General features: G+C 42.0%; 1 protein-coding gene across 2 annotated transcripts; it reads right to left on the bottom strand.

The window, feature by feature from the left end:
• Window positions 1-167: 167 nt before the first annotated feature.
• Window positions 168-15,664, bottom strand: ticrr (TopBP1-interacting, checkpoint, and replication regulator). Of its 2 annotated transcripts, none has more exons than XM_049575180.1 (21): window positions 14,588-15,664; window positions 13,429-13,666; window positions 12,661-12,893; window positions 11,338-11,572; window positions 11,060-11,198; window positions 10,761-10,888; window positions 10,383-10,586; window positions 10,110-10,255; window positions 9,513-9,613; window positions 9,188-9,281; window positions 8,911-8,993; window positions 8,321-8,551; window positions 8,117-8,204; window positions 7,804-7,888; window positions 7,259-7,390; window positions 7,066-7,156; window positions 6,833-6,891; window positions 6,375-6,646; window positions 3,869-6,074; window positions 3,333-3,461; window positions 168-1,635 (listed from the first exon to the last, which is right to left on the bottom strand). In XM_049575180.1, the coding sequence occupies exons 1-21, from the start codon at window positions 15,260-15,262 to the stop codon at window positions 1,517-1,519; spliced, it is 5,688 nt and encodes a 1,895-aa protein (XP_049431137.1). In that variant the 5' UTR covers window positions 15,263-15,664; the 3' UTR covers window positions 168-1,516. The 2 variants fall into 2 exon arrangements, with proteins under 2 accessions (XP_049431137.1, XP_049431138.1); XM_049575181.1 differs by having other exon boundaries at window positions 3,333-3,458.
• Between the last annotated feature and the right edge of the window lie 281 nt (window positions 15,665-15,945).

The following is a 15,945-nucleotide window of genomic DNA, read 5'->3' as shown; positions in this document are numbered from 1 at the left end:
AGATGGGTGATTACTGGACGAAGGTATCATGTTTCCTTTTGTTTGCTGGTAGCTGATAAACTTGAATTAGAAAAGTCACACTCAATGAAAACAAAGTCTGTACAGTAAAGTGAACTGTACAGGTGCAGGTCTAAAGTTAAAAAAAAACAAAAAACATTTTCAATAACTTAATTAAGAAAACAGATATTTATTTACATTAGACTTTGGTAACACAAGATATTTACAATGTGAATCACTCATTAGGCCTTCCCTTTGACTTAAAAGCAAGTTTATGACAAAAACAAACTAATAAATAAACATGAATAGTATTCATAGAAACAAATTTATACTTTAAACTTGATTGTAAAATTACTTGGTAAAATTTTAAGAAAAACAACGATGACTTCATGTCACCATCTTCCAACGATTAGCTTCAGAGAGACCTACACAGAAAACATGACATGCTTTAATGATAAAATCACTAACAGGAACAGTTTTAAACGTCTTGGTTTAAAAGCTGCACAGCTTTTAAACCGAGTGTTTAACCTACCGATGATCTCAAAGAAACAGTTCAGATTTTTTAAGGTTGGCTATACGAGGCTCTTATCATATAAAGTGTATTACAAACAGTAAATGAAAGTCAGCATGTCCCCAGTTTGGAGAAGCAGACAGGAGTACCACCACAGAAGATAGGCAATGTACTGCCGTGGACAGGGGCAGCAGCAAAATGTTTTTAGCGACCTAAAAAAACCATCATTCTCAGTTCAAGTGTACACTATATTTAGAATATTTTCACGGCTTCACCTTGTCACAGACCGCAACGGGGGAACTGAAACCATGTATGCTCTCTTCAAAGCGCCTGACTCCTTTGACAAAGACTGAAATTTTACCTCACAGCAGGTATACCATTCCTCGATAGCTTAGTTTGTGTTGCTGTGTGACTTTGGTGAACCTAAATCAACCATTTTAAATGCCAAAGTTACACAAGAATACAAACTAACAGAGGCAGCAACAGCTGCCAGCAGCTCCTTTTGTTCAGCAAGGTAAAATTACTGTTTTTGTCCAGGGAGTTTCAGTCTCAGTTTCCTGTCAGAAAGAGCTGTTTGACGGTAAAGGTAAAGCAGTGAAAATATTCTCAATATAGCATGCACTTAAACTAATATTGATTTTTTTTAAGTGGCTAAAATACATTTCACTGCTGCCCCTGTCCATAGAGGTAAATTGCTCAGTTTCTGTGGCATGCCAACTACCATCTCTTGTATATACCACACAGATTACGGCCAAGTACCTCATACAACCCCACTTCTAAATATCCGAGCTATCCCTTTAAAATGTTGTAATTAAAACAAAAGCCACTGGTTGGAGCAGAAAATGTAAGGGTCAGAATCTGTAAAGCCTTTCAAGTGGTGTTTGAAAGACATCTTTCAGATCTGCCATCAAAAGCACTCCTGACAAAACACGACTGAGAAAGGCTCAAAACTTCACAGTAAAACACAGAATGGATCTTTTCGCTTTGCTTGCCAGACGGTATTGTGGTTCAGTGGAGCAGTCTCTTCCTGCTGTAGGTCCTCCCTGTGTTTGAGCGTTTGATCGGCTGGCTGAAAGGAGAGAGGTCCACCCCATCGACTTCTACCCTTCTTCCTGAGGCAGCCTCACCTACAAAGTTTAGGAAATAATGAGGATTGTTCGCTTGTGACTTACTGTAAGGTGAAAGTTTAGTTCATCATATGTATCATACATATTTTTGCAGTTGGTAACTTTTATAAAAAATAACTTTTTGCCATATCTCCTGAAACTGACACTATATTCACATGACACAAAAATGAGACAAAGCATCTGTGAAACAAAGTCATAATCCTCGGCCTACTCTGTTGCCTTATTGCACTTCTATTGACATGAATTCATGTGAGTGAAAACAACCAGAGCTGAGGAATCTCTGAGGAACACAGCTTTCAATCATGTCAACTGCTGCAGGAAATGGGGTCTAACTATCAACTTCGGCAGCTCTGATCAAATATGATTCAGGATACTATCACTGCATTGCCCATTTCTCATCTGAAATGTTGTCAGAAACATATTTTAGTGTACTGATGAGCTGTAAAATGAGAGAGCTGGTCTACTAGGTGGGGGCTGTTTGGTAATTTGGTTAAATGTTGCCAACATGGCGGCCAGGTCACAAACTTTCTTGTTTTACAGCTAAGCAGTGGGACACATCAGGACCCATTAGTGTATTCGCTACAAAAGATATATGGTCAAACGCTTCCCAGACAACCTTGGTAAGTAGTTTGAGTGATCGGATCACACTGTGCCCTTGTGGTTATTTACACCTGTCTTTAGCACAGTCTACATCTGATGCAAACGCCCAAGATGCATATTAAAACCAGAGTCAGTAAACACAGTAATAAGCCCTATTTCCACCAAATACTTTCGGTATGGTACCTGTGGAACCAAAAGTAACCCTTCAGACATGGTACCTAGACCCTAGGTTTGTTTAGCGTTGCCATCACAAACAGTATCCCTAAATATAGGCAGTGGTTGACACTCACTGCTCCGTCGAGCACTCACTGTATTTTTCTCATTACTGGTGACACAGATGAAGTCTGCACCTCATCTATCATCCACAGAACTGGTTTGTACGCCATCATTTGACAGTGAGAGTCTCTGTCTCTGTGAGATATTTAGAAATAGTGGGTTTGTGCGTTTAGTCCTTCTCAGGCAAGCACAGGGGTGTAGTGTTGCTGTAGCACACAGGAACGTAATTATTTTCTCCAGTCAAGGATAAGAATATATGCCATAAACCTAGTCTTGTCGAAATTAAAACATATTTTTAAATGCTTGAAGATCTACTCATTACTAAAGGTGTATGTCATCCAAGAGAGAGAATAAAAACTAAAGTAATGGTCAAAGCTGTGACATTGAAATTTAAGGTGCACTGATGGATTCACATCTTCAACTCATGTTCCTCCTTAAAAGCTGCCGGTAGTCGGCCCAGTGAATTAAGCCATTTTTTTGTCCGACTCCCGCTGCTGCGAGAGCCAGCTAAACATAATTTCATTTTATAGCGACAATTTACTTAAAAAACGCAAAACTCTCCACCTTTTAGTACCAGATCTGTGTGCTAGGTACCCCAACAGAGGGGGGACCAAAAATGGAGACGATATGGAACAGTTCCCTTGATACAATCCACAACTTTTCCCAGTGGAAACTTAAACTCAAAAAAAAAAAAAAAAGCGTACCGAACTGAACTGTACCATACCGTACTGCTTGGTGAAAACAGGGCTATAGATAGTGCCTTTAATTAACTGCCAAAAAACCCCAAACAAACTGTGAAACAAAAACACTGTAAATCTTACCTTTAAAATTTGGTGTTCTCTTACTGGCAGAGCTGGCTTTGCCCTTGAACAACAATGGAGAGTGAGTGAGGGCCAAAATCCCACTCGCTGTCACTGGCTTCCTCACCTTTGAGCTGGGAGGAGTCGCTGCTGTCAAAATGTAGAAAAAAAGCAGTGATATAATCAAATTCTATTCAGTAACTTCACGTCATTTCAGATGAAAAGTTCAACTTTGAACTTATCGTTAAGTACCTTAAAAGCCATTGTTTTAAAATGCCAAGACATGATATCCATTTTGTATGGTGGCTTTAACTCCACAGTAGCTCTAAAAAGTGAATCCTACATTTGAAAAGTTTAAAGATAAATTATTCAAAACACATCAAGAACAAGCAAAACTATAGAAGATGTACTTGTTACAGCTTTACATCTGCGAATGCTGTCTTGCTTTCTTCTTATATCACTGTACAACTGTTTCAAAACTGTTTCAGTCAGAATCAATATGTATTGATAAATCAGTATTTTTGACAACAAGCTGTAATGTGTAAACCACAGCTTACCTGACTTAACATCTCCATTTCCAGTGGCCCAGAAGATGTCTTCTTCACCTCTCTGAGGATCAGCACAGTCAGGCTGCTGAGCCAGCTTCTCCATCCAGTACAAGTCTTCCAGTGGAGAAAGAGGAGAAGCATCTGCTCCAACTGGGGGTGACTGTTTGGAAGTCAAAGTGGATATTGCAGCTTTGCTATTTGAGGGCTCGTCTGTGTCCTCAACGTCCTGCAATCTGCTGACTCCAAGCTCAGCTTCCTCCAGCAACTCCACCAGCAAAGGCTCCACCTTCAGGCCACGATCCTTGCCTCCAACCACTCCAATCTGAGCTCTCTTCCTGCGAGGCCAGCTGTTGAGATTGTCTGGGGTCACCTTACCTACACTTTGAGGGGAGGGAGTCAGGGGAACCACGTCTGCAGGTGCCACTGGAGACATTGTTCCCACAGGATGGTGTGTAGGTGTGTAGGACTGACAAATGTAAGTTTGGACGCTTCCACCTTTGCCAGGTGTGCTCTTGGCTGGGGTGACGTGAGCGCAGATAGATGGTGAGACACATCCAGGATCTCTTTGCTTTGATTTCAAAGCCAAGGGGCTCTCCAGCAGAGAAGGTTTCCAACCAACTAAAGGGCTTTGACCTCCTGATAGAGGACCTCCATCTGAGGCCAAATCGCCTGCATTCATAGAATCTGTGCGCTTGAATTTGAGCTTGGGAAGTCCTGATGTTTGCATTTCCATTTCCACTTGGTAAGTCAGAGGGTTCGGAGTACCCTTGCTCTTTTGTCGACTAAGTCTTGCTGGGCCTCGAGGGGTTGAAAATCGAGGGGGTTCATTCCCGTACCCCAAACGAGCAGCAGCTTCTCTCTGTTGACGATCAGGGGTCTGCCGGAAGCCGTAGCTCCGGCCAGGTGTGCAAGGGGGTGACACACGTGATTTAGGAGAGACTGTGTTAGACAGAAAGTCTTCACTGGACTTTGAAGGCTTCCGTGAAAAACTAATGTTCATCTTGATACCGCCACTAAACTGGGTCTTTACAATCGCAGCATCTACAATGTCCATACTTTCATCTTCTGTGGAGGCAAACTGTGAGGAGTCAAACTGCTGGGAGTCTGTATGGGAACTAGAGTCTGTTTCAGAGATTTGGGAAGAGTCAGCTTGTACCTGATCTTTTGTGTGTGACTGCATGTTGTTTTCCACTGGGTCACAGTTCTCAGCAGAATCTGTGTTCAGTTTGGAGGAAACATTCTCACCAGAACGGGATCTTAAGTTATGTCTGGTGGCTCCAGCACCTTGAATGGACCTTGTTCTTGTCAGGGACTTTGCTGGAGACTTTCCTGAACTATTTGATCCTTCTGAAATGGTGGTAGCTCCTACTGGTGTAAATTCTGGCTTACATGGGGATACAATGTTTGAACTTTTGCCTGGAGTTCGTCCAGAACGAGTAGTCATTGTATGAGTAGGACTAGGGGTCTTGGATTGAGTTCTAGTGTTAGGTTTAGGTGAAAGGTGGTGGTCTAGAGGTGGTGTCAATTGAGGAGGAGGCATTTCTAGTGGAAAAACAGTTTCATCTTTCTCAGGTGTTTTCATCCTGTTGTGAAGTTTTTCAGAGGCCCTTTGATTTTTTTCCTGTGTTAAATTAACGCTACCTGCAGTCTTTTCTGGGGACTTGAATATGTCTTTTTTAGTGTTAGTGCTTTTGATAGGACTGCTAAACTTGTTGGGTGTTTTCACCAGTCTTGGAGAAGAGCGGGTTGCAATACGAGGCGACTCTGGCACCTTGAAAACGGTGCTCTCTACAACCCTACATTTTCGAGGGGATGGAGACCATGTGACACTCTTCTTGGGAGTCCTGGAAACTGGGCTGTTGAGAAGATGTGATCCAGAAGAGGGATGGCATTCAACCAAGGCCTTAACTGGAGTCCTGAGAATACCCTTCAACGGGCTCCTCACAGGGCTCTCCTTAGTAGGCGTCTCTACCACAAGAGTCTGTCTGGCTGGAGATCTGAAAGGACTGCCTCTCAGAGTCATTACCAGCTCACAAGATCTTCCTGCTACAGGGCTCTCTGTAGCAGAGAAAACACGCATCCTGGATGGAGGCGGGGTTTTGGGGGATCCTGGGGTTTGAGGGGTTCTGGGTGTCCTGGGTGTCCTGGGTGTCGTGATTCCATGCATGGCTCTCCCACGCTTGCTGGGGGACTTTGTTGGTGTTTTATTTGGACTCTGAAACAAACGCACAAACAAAAGTCATCAAACCTGCAAAACAGATTTTTGGCCACTTATGCAGGACAGCTAAACGATGGGTTAAAACTCACAACAAACCTAACTAAAGAAGAGCAGAGCTACAGATAGGAGATTAAAAACCTGTTATGATTATCTGTAGGTTCAGTACTATGAGTGACCCCTTTCACACTGTCACTGGTTCCACAGTCATTTGATCCATTATTATAAAAGACAGTACACTAAGTACACTAATGCATGTGATGAGTTTTGGTGAACCATATTATTACAAAAAGATCTTACCTCAAAGACACTGGAGTCTGTAGACAGCCGTGACCTGGTGACCCTGGCTGACGGCTCAGATGGACGACTTGGGGAATTGGCAGCCCCAAAAAGAAGTCGCATGGGAGACCGAACTGTTTTAATATTAATCCCGCTGATTTTGCCATCGCTGAGAGTGAGCTGGGATGCAGAGAGAGCCCTGTCCAGGTTGCGGGAGCGAGGCTGAGAACTTGAGTAGAAGACATTCGAGTGTCTTCGAGCGAACTTCTTTATCCTTGGGCTTCTTCTTAGGTCTGACACAAAACCATAGCACAAAAAGACAAAGTTATGGATAGTGCTCCAAGGAAACAAAATAATAAATAAAATCAATTCTAACTACAATAAACCAGTGTCAAACTCAAGAGGTTTTAAAAGCACCCAAAATTCATTCAATTCAATTCATTCATGTCAAAAAAACAAACTGGTAATACTACAAATACCTTCTGCGGGTTTTACTGGTGACTCTTCAACAATGCACTCCTCAGTTGGGACAGATCTCCTGGGGGAAAAAAAAAAAAGAGAGAACAGTGAAAAACAAAAACAATCAACATTATTAACAATAATTAGCAGCTGCAGATGATTTCTGGGTCTAACAGTACATATAATTACTGAGGAATTGGCAAAAAATTCTCAATAAATCTTACAACGGCAGCTGTTGATAAAGAAAACATACCTTCCCATTTTCTGCCGGTACAGAAGGCGACTGGACACTTGCTTGTGGAGCGGTGTCTCACACACTTTCTTTGTTAGAAGTTTGTGTCCTTCTGGAACGGAAGAATTTTCTTTGAGATAAACTGCTTCAAATTAAAATGGATGTGTGGTGGCACAAACACCTTTGGTTGATTCCCAATAATGAATCTATTTACCTTCAGCTTCACTAGATCGCTTGCGTTTCAATCCTTCCACAGCAGACAGAGACTGGCTCCTCGACATCTTAGCTTTCTTTGTGGGGGAGACAATCTCCTGGTTGAAGAGATTTCTTCTCACCTTCGTCACCTCTGTGGACAATCAAAACATGGTCTGTAATTAGGACTTTCATCTCAACATGGTGATGGTCAAAAGTGATACTGCTCCAAAATCTGTCTTTAGAGTATAAAGCAATCTCCCTCTGTCAGCTTGAAAAGAGGATTTCAAGTGTCTAGTTCTTTGTGGGGGAAAAAACACAGAGGCTCAGTTCATCTTGAATTCAGTCAGTTTCAGGGCCGTGTCCTCTTCATTGGTCTGTCAGAAGTGGCATATTTTGCTTCAGCTATGAATGATTACAACATGCTGAGCACATGAGTTTTTGTAATTCAAGCTGTTCATAATTCAGAACTCCAGAGGTTCACTTTTATATTTAAAATATGCGATTTATGGTTTAATAGGCAAGTGGTAGCAGATGTAATTAGGTTAGATGTAAAACAGAACATACCCTGGGTTTCTTGTTTCTGAGGTTGAGGTTGAGGTTGTGGTTCTGCGACAGGTTTATCCAAAGCAACACAGACCTTTGATTTGGACTAATGAAAACACAATTAAGCAAGTCAAAAAAATATGGATTAGACAGATAAAGTAACCATGAAACACATACTGTACAAATGTTCTCTCAGGTCTCTTAGTTGCCATTATATGCCATTTGATAACTCAACACAGGTAAGAACCCATCAAAGAGACATGGAAATATTAGTTAGTTGCATAATAATCCAACAGACAAATCAGCAGTGATAAATTATCTGTGGTCATCTTACAGCTCTTGTAGTCTTTTTGGGGATCTCTATTTGGCGAAGACTCTGTGATGATTCAGTCATACTGCGATGACGAGTCAGCATCCCACTCCTACAAAAGACCAAAAAAAATTCTGGGCATATAACTCTCAAAAATATGTATCTTCATAGCTCTGACTTTTGATGAACAAAAGGTTTTGTTCCAGCAAACACACAGACTCTCCTCACCTCCTCTTGCTGGCGGAGCGATTTCGCAGGTCCTGCAGGCGATCTCTGCCATCTGAAACCCCACTCTGTGTGGAGAGGGGAGGTGAGGAGGCTGAAGGAGAAACGCTGTCCTTGGTAACTGAGTCGTCGCTGAAGAAGTCAGCGGGCAGGACAGCCACCAAAGCCTGAGGCAGCTGAGTTCCCAGACTGTGGTAGATGTCTGCAAGCACTCTGGGAATAGTGGTCAGGAACCTGCCATGACACAGAAACACCACTGACTATATAACAGCTATGGAAAAGGAATATCTGGCTCATTTAAAATCACTGTTTCCCATTACAGTTCAATGTGGATACTGTTTACTAAGTTGGTGTTCAATCTTGCCATTGAAAATCAGTTCTGTAGTTAAAAACTAAAGATTTAGCGCAATCAAGAAGATTGAAAGATTGAAGATTAAAAAAAATAAATAAATAAAAATAAATAAATAAATAAATAAATAAAAAAATCTAAACCATGATTTTGTAACTATGTTTAAGGCAATTCCTACAAATGTCTTCACTAGCTACTGCTTCTATGTTGTCTTTCCCAGCCCTTCACCCTCTCGCACACTTACCCTGGGAGGACTTCATCTTCAAGGAACCTTGCTAAGCAAACTGGGTCTTTTGTTAGGGAGATAATCCTCAGCATTTCAGCCACCTGAGGAAAATAAGAGGTTAGAATTTACTTGTTTTACGTTTGCTTTATTGTGCTGTGTGAGTCGGACAAGCAAAATACTGACGGAGAAGAAACCGTTTCTTATTTCAAGACTGACAGTGTTTAACTACACACTCTATAGCTCCATAAAAGAGAAGATTCAACTGCATCATTGATTAAATTGACTCAAGTCATACCTCCTCTGCCATCTGATCAACATCCAGTGAGTCAGACTGCTCCGCAGAGAAAAGTCTGCACAACTCCAGTCTCAGCAGCGCCTGAAGCTTGCACCTAAAGGACAAAAACCAGTGTTATGGCTGACACCTAGATATAATTGATTTGACTTCAGAAAAGAATTGCTTTTTTAACCTTTATTTATCAAGGAGGATGGGAACACAAGTTTATCAACTAACAACAGTCCAAAAACAGAGCAACAAGTATGTAACCCTACCCTTGACCAGAGTTTCACCTGCTTTACTGGCTCTAAATGCAAGTTAACACATTAAGGTAAAAGTAACTCACTCTTTGACTTTGCTTTCAGCATCAGCAGCTGTGCCATAGAGCTGCCTGATTGATTTGCTGGTCTTGATCAAGTGTTGCTGGACAAACAGGGAGGTCTTTACCTGTAAAGAAAATTTCAGATATGCAAATTAATCACAGTTCTGCCCAACTGGCCTTTAATGTACTAAATGTGATGCAACAAATGCTTTCATTATCTCGACAACAAAAGTTTCTGCATCTTATATCAACATCTTGTTAGTATTCATACAGTAGGCATGTAAAAAAAACAATATGGCAATATCCCAAATTTAGAACAAAAGAATACTTCACACATCTATTCCCAACCACTCAAAAACTGCCGGATGAAGATCTAGTTACCGAAACGTTGCATTACAAGCATTATTTTTACAAGTGGAGAAAATGTACAGGAGTTTATCTACAATATAGAGAATTTACCAATTTGAAAAACTGACAACTGAAAAAATGTCTGATTGTCTGTAAATGTGCAGCACATCTACCTACCAATTTTTCCAACAAATAATAACCAGTCTGCAGTAAAGTTGAAAAGTGGGTCAGGTCAGAATCTTGAGGTACATTTAAAGCTGCCACGTGTCTCACCTCCAGGTCTGTCTCTGTCCTGTGGAAGGTTTTCACAGCCAACAGAAGCTGCTGGACACCAGTGACAAGAGACGGGTCTCTCTCTGCCACAGTCTTGTCATAACTGGACTTCAGATGGGACAGCAGCTCTGCCTCATTAGTGAAACCTGGGCACAGGGAGAAGAGACATTATTTGATTTGTTACTATATCAAAGGCAGAGTATGACATTTTGGGAAGTATGCTTAAATGCTTTAGCAGGGTGAGTGTTGTAAACGTTTAACAGCGACACTCACTGATGGTGTTTGCTCCTCCAGATTTGTTCCTGTCACTTGACCGTCTCTTCCTCTGTCTGTCTGGCCCCCTGCTGTCGGCCCCCGGCTGCTCAGACTCGGACTGATTCTTTTGGGCTTTGACATTCAGTCTCGCCACATTCAGCATCTGCAGGGAGCGGCTCATGGTCTTCATCTTCTGTTTCACCGGTGTGCGCTGGGCGCCACCTGTAGATCAAACATGGGAAATGATAAGACAACTATTTTGTATTATTTTCCCTCAGATCAAAATCTTGCTTATATTGGAAACTGAACATTTTTTTAAATATGACTTCTATACTTTCACAAAATTCAAGAACCTTCATAGGAATATGCATAAAAACTGAGATAAGGCTTTCTCACGTTTCTTGCCCCTCTTGGCATCTGCACCCCGGGATATTTGATACAATTCAGCCAGACCACCGATCAGCTCCTGCTGTAGGACAGATAACTCCTCTTCTTCTCTCTGTTCTGGCACTGCATGCAGCAACCTATTCAACAAGGTAAGTGAAACATTAGGACGACTTGCCACTTTTTGTGCCAAGAATGAGTTTGTTTTTGATTGCTTTTGATTATTTTTGTGTTTAAATCTTTATATAATTCTTGCTAGGAAGTGCTAAAAAAAAATGTACACAAAAAAACTTGAATGATGATCTCCTTACCTCATCGACTCCATTAAATGGGAACTAACTCCTGACTGGTCTGACTGAGGGAACCAACTCTCCAAAACGCTTGTTGTCAGCGGCAAACGACTAACTTCCTGCTGAGCCCACTCAGGAATCTGATAATCCTTTGGCTGGTCTGAGGAATAAAAAATAGTCAGCAATAAACAGGTATATATTTGAAGTTTCATTAAACATATACATAAATTACAAACATAACCCCCCCAAAAAAAGTGATCTGATGTTTTGAACTCTGAAAATTACTATTCAGTCCTCACCGTCGTCATCGTTACCATCCTCCTCCATTATGTCATACACTACTCCCAGAACACTGCTCACAACATCTGGCAGTTCAACTGAAGCTTCTGCTGAGGCAGGGGCAATGATCTCAGTGGTCAGGATCTGGTCGTGCTGAGTGACTCCAGGCTGGAGGATGGTGAGCAGGGCTGTAGTGTGTGACAAGGGGGCGAGGACAGCTGAGCACACCAGGCCGCTGTCATTCACCTCAGAGAGCTGGGAGAAGCAAAAGATGAGGAACGTGGGAGAAGTTCATCAGTGAATGCACACAGAAAAGAGGGAGACTTCAAAACAGGATATTTTTATATATAATGCAGCTGCATGTTCCAACTGGACCCTTATTCCACTGGGCTATTTGCCGGAAACTTTTAGCTGTATCCTGTTAGCAACATATGCTGAGGTTAGAACAACAGGTGGACTGGTGTGTGAGTTAGTCAGACTATGGTGAGCGGGAAGTCGTGCCTGCAGGTTCACAGTCAGCTACAACAGCAACAGAGAGAGGGTTGTGTTTAAGACAAGGATGGTGTATCCGTGTTGCTCCACTGCTCCAATCAAAACCCGAATCCTTATCCTCGCTGCTTTCATGCAGACTTAAGATGCAAAAACAGATTGGGATAAAAGGAGTACTGATGCAATTGGCATTTACGTTGGCATAGGTGGAATGAATTAAAACACTCCACCTTATGCACAAGTTTTACTATTCTTTTTATTTTGTATTTTCAATTCCATAGCATAAGAGATACTTTTTAGTTTTATAGGTGTTCGAAATGTTCCTTATTTCCATAATGAATATTGTTTGCCAAAGTTGCCAGTGGGCAAAATGCTACCTCAGACTCCACTAAGAGGATTTTTCTGTCTTTGACAATTCTTTCTACTGTCTGCTAAAAATAACAGAAAAGAAATGTATCCTTATGTGTTTTTTCCCCTCTGTACTGAATTCACACCAAACTGTGACTCCTTAACCAGGGTATGAACCAAGCCGTAAACTCTGTGTACCGTCACACCCCTATTGATTATGGCAACTGGAAAACTTTATATTATCAACGTCCATTGTAGCATTGAATTGGAAAGCGCATCTCAACAATCAATTTATTATGGTGAATTAATGCAAGCTAAGGAGTGCCATCATGAGACCAAAATATATAAAATAGAAATTTCCCTCAACACAGGACTATTTATTTACACAGCAGATATGTATGCTGCAACAGTAGCCCTTAACTGGGTCAGCTGTACTATATAACTGACACGCAATTTGCACATGAGCCCCTTATAAAAAACAGCTCTGTTGTATTTGGATGTCTCACCATGTGCAGGCCACGAGCAGACAGCTCCAACAGGAGATGCTGGAAGGCATCAGCCCCCTGGTCACTGCTGCTGGTGCACTGGAGCACCCATGACTCTGTAGGGGTCTGTGTCAGTGAAGAAGGATCCCAGTCCTGCAGCACTCCCTTCAGACACACTTCCACCAACTCTGGGAGAAGCCTCTGTCTGCAAGACACTGGCTCAACCATGACACCGCAGCTCTGTGTCACATCACCTGGTTGGGAGAAGAATAACACAACACATGAATAAAAGCAGTTCATTCTCAACATTTTTTTCAAGTTCAGTGTGCTTTATTTCCCTTGCCCGTCCTTGTGCATCTCATTTCATTTCTGCTGGTGAAAATGGTTAATGGTCAGATTTAGTTGTCTTTATGTTGCTGATTTGCTCCTTTTGACACATGGCATTGTTATAAGGCCCCTTATCCCTGTTTTGTCTTCATCTGCATGTGTATTAAATCCCAAGAAACTGAGGATGTACATTATAATGTCTCACTCTAATACAGACAGTTTCAAACTGGACAACATAAACATTCTAAATGGGTCCCTTTGTATTTCCTGTCTGAATGTATGTTAATGCAGACACTGACAGGAAGTAAACAGGGACCAAAGTTGTTGCCCTAGCAACAGAAAAGCAATGAAACGGTCCATAGCATCTGTAGAGATCGTAACCACAGTTCCAACAGCTGCACTATCTCAGGCATGTTTGAGCCATAACAGATGATGCCAACAGGTAATTTCCATGTCACCAACCTTGCTCCCACCGCAGAACACCGCCTATGACAGGAAAAGCCAGACGGTGCAGCCTTTCAGAAGACAGCATGTATCCAATGCTGGACTTGAACACAAAGGTCTCTGTCCTGAAGTCTGAGTCTGGCTTTTGAGTGGAGCACAGGTCCAGCAGGGCAACCACAGGGATCACTCTGCCGCCCAGCTGAGCTAGGACCTCAGACAGCTTGTCAAAGCTGAGGTGATCCTCACACCTCAGGACCTGCAAGGAGACAAAAGACCAACTTACATCAGAAGAAAAGAGAATTTGTTTTAACAGCCACACAGGCCAGTTAGACAGATAGCTATCTGTAGCTAATGATTGGATGTTTATAGCTATTCTGAATTTCACACTGACTGGTCAGTTTGGTTTAATGTCTTTATTTTAAAACATCTACAAAGTTTTTTAACCCGAAGATGTTGGGTCCTATTTCTGCAACATTAAAGGTAAACTTACATTTTAGAGGATTTGAAAACAGTAACAGCTGGGTTGTCGGTGAGTGAGAAATTAAGGGAAAAGAAGTGTCTTGGTTCAGTGTCGGGCAAACACCTGCCACCAGAAAAGGACAAATGCATTTTGGCACTCACAAGTCTCTGCTGGAGGGATGGACATTATTCATCCAAAACATATTTCCTCATGTGGTGTTTCGATGATAACAGTGGAGAGTGCTGGCAAACACGTTATTTCAAAATCTCCTATGGGTACTCAAAGAGTTGAGAGCTGATAACCAAAAAGGCCAAAGGATATACACACATCATTCAGTGACCCCATGTGCCCTGACCAGATTATAAGCATCTGCATTTATACTGTTTCTCCAATCATTTATTCTGTGTTTTACATTAAATTGTGACCCATCCCTATGTCAATAGGCCAAAAAGTGATACACAGTAGCTTAAATGTTCCTGGTCTTATGGGCTGCTTTATAGTTAAGTGATATGAGCTTTTGTGACTGCATTAGCTTCCTAAAGACAGTGAGACACTTACCTGCTTAACTCTTGCAGTCACAACACTGATTTTGTTCTCACATACTATATCTACATCCAAATTATTTTTATGGACTGTTTCAAAAGGTGATTTTTGATTTTGTCAAAGTTGTCTAGCTCTTTTTGGTACCTAGTAGTATATTCTCCGTGCTGTACTCACCTGAACATGTGATCTACTGTCAACCCAGTGCAGCACCACCTGTCGCTCAACCAGCATATCGTGAAGGCCCCTGGGTATTATGTGCTCCGTCACATCTGTTGGCAGGTCACGGTCTCCCAAAGAAAGATAGTCCACAAGTTGTGACCTGGAGCGTGGACACTCCGAGACAATAAACACCACATTCCTCCCGTTGCTTGAAATCTCATCCTCCTGTGAAACACTGGGCTTCCCAGCTCGGCTCGACTTCCGCGGCCTCAAGGACAGTTTGGTGGGCGAGGTGATGTCTGGTCTGTCCCACTGGAAGTCCAGCAGGGTTTCTTTGAGTGCATTTTGAACTGAGGCAGAATGATTGGATTGCTGCCTCTGCTGAGAAGGGCACGGTTTATCCTTCAGATCAAATTTGGCTTCAAACTCTATTTCAAAGTCCTCAAAAGTTTTGTGGCGCAGCTCCTTAAAGTCTGACCCCCTTGATAGGAGGCTTGCATTGCGGCCAGTCTTGGACTGGAAAAATTTATAACCCCAGCGCACTTTGTCAAATCCGTATTTGTAGCCGAAGTGCAGCAGGGTTAGTAATATTCCCCGTTTTACGAGATGGTTCCTGACATCCAGTTGATCTCCTGAATCGTGATCTCCATAATCCACATCGATAACAAAAACCAAGTTGTGTAAAGCCATAACGTCAACTCCACTGTCCCCGTGTGGCTTCAGAGCCGTTAACTCAACAATAAGCCATGAAAACAGGCCAGCCTCGCTCAAACGTATTCAGGTCCGGTGTCATTTCATTGTATGTGGGCGCAGGGACGCCATTTACAGCTCTAACTAAGGACACTTCATTTTTCTAGCTATCTTGCTAACTAGCCATCGTAGCTAATGTTACACAAGTTAACGCAGTTAAAAATTAGCTTCGGCTACCGTGACATGAGTTTAGCGCCCGCCGTTGTTTGAAATAACTTGACACGCAAGGTAAAAGGGAAATACCCCGATCTTATTTAGCTATCAACCTACAGAAAGTTTCCGTATAACATTAGTCCTGTAACTAAACATATTCGCCATTTTCTCATAGTACTCTACCCTCAACCGTTCGCGCTCCTTGAACTGGAGCCCACCCCTTTGCTGTGATTGGTTGTATTCTGTAATAACAACATTCTAATTGGCTCAAAACAAGGTGTAAGCTAGTCGGTGATTCGCTACAAGTCTCATCTCAACTTTTTATTGGGCAGATCGACTGTCAATCAAACCTGTGCTAAACGTCACATGAAACAAGAACAGGCAAACTTGCATTTAACTTTTAAAAGCTACAGATTGGTGAAGAATTCCATATGTCAAGATTTAACGGGGGACTTAAAGATCAAATTATA

This window comes from Epinephelus fuscoguttatus, linkage group LG4 (assembly GCF_011397635.1).
Source record: "Epinephelus fuscoguttatus linkage group LG4, E.fuscoguttatus.final_Chr_v1".
Classification (NCBI taxonomy): domain Eukaryota; kingdom Metazoa; phylum Chordata; class Actinopteri; order Perciformes; family Serranidae; genus Epinephelus; species Epinephelus fuscoguttatus.
This window is presented reverse-complemented; position numbering and strand designations above follow the sequence as displayed.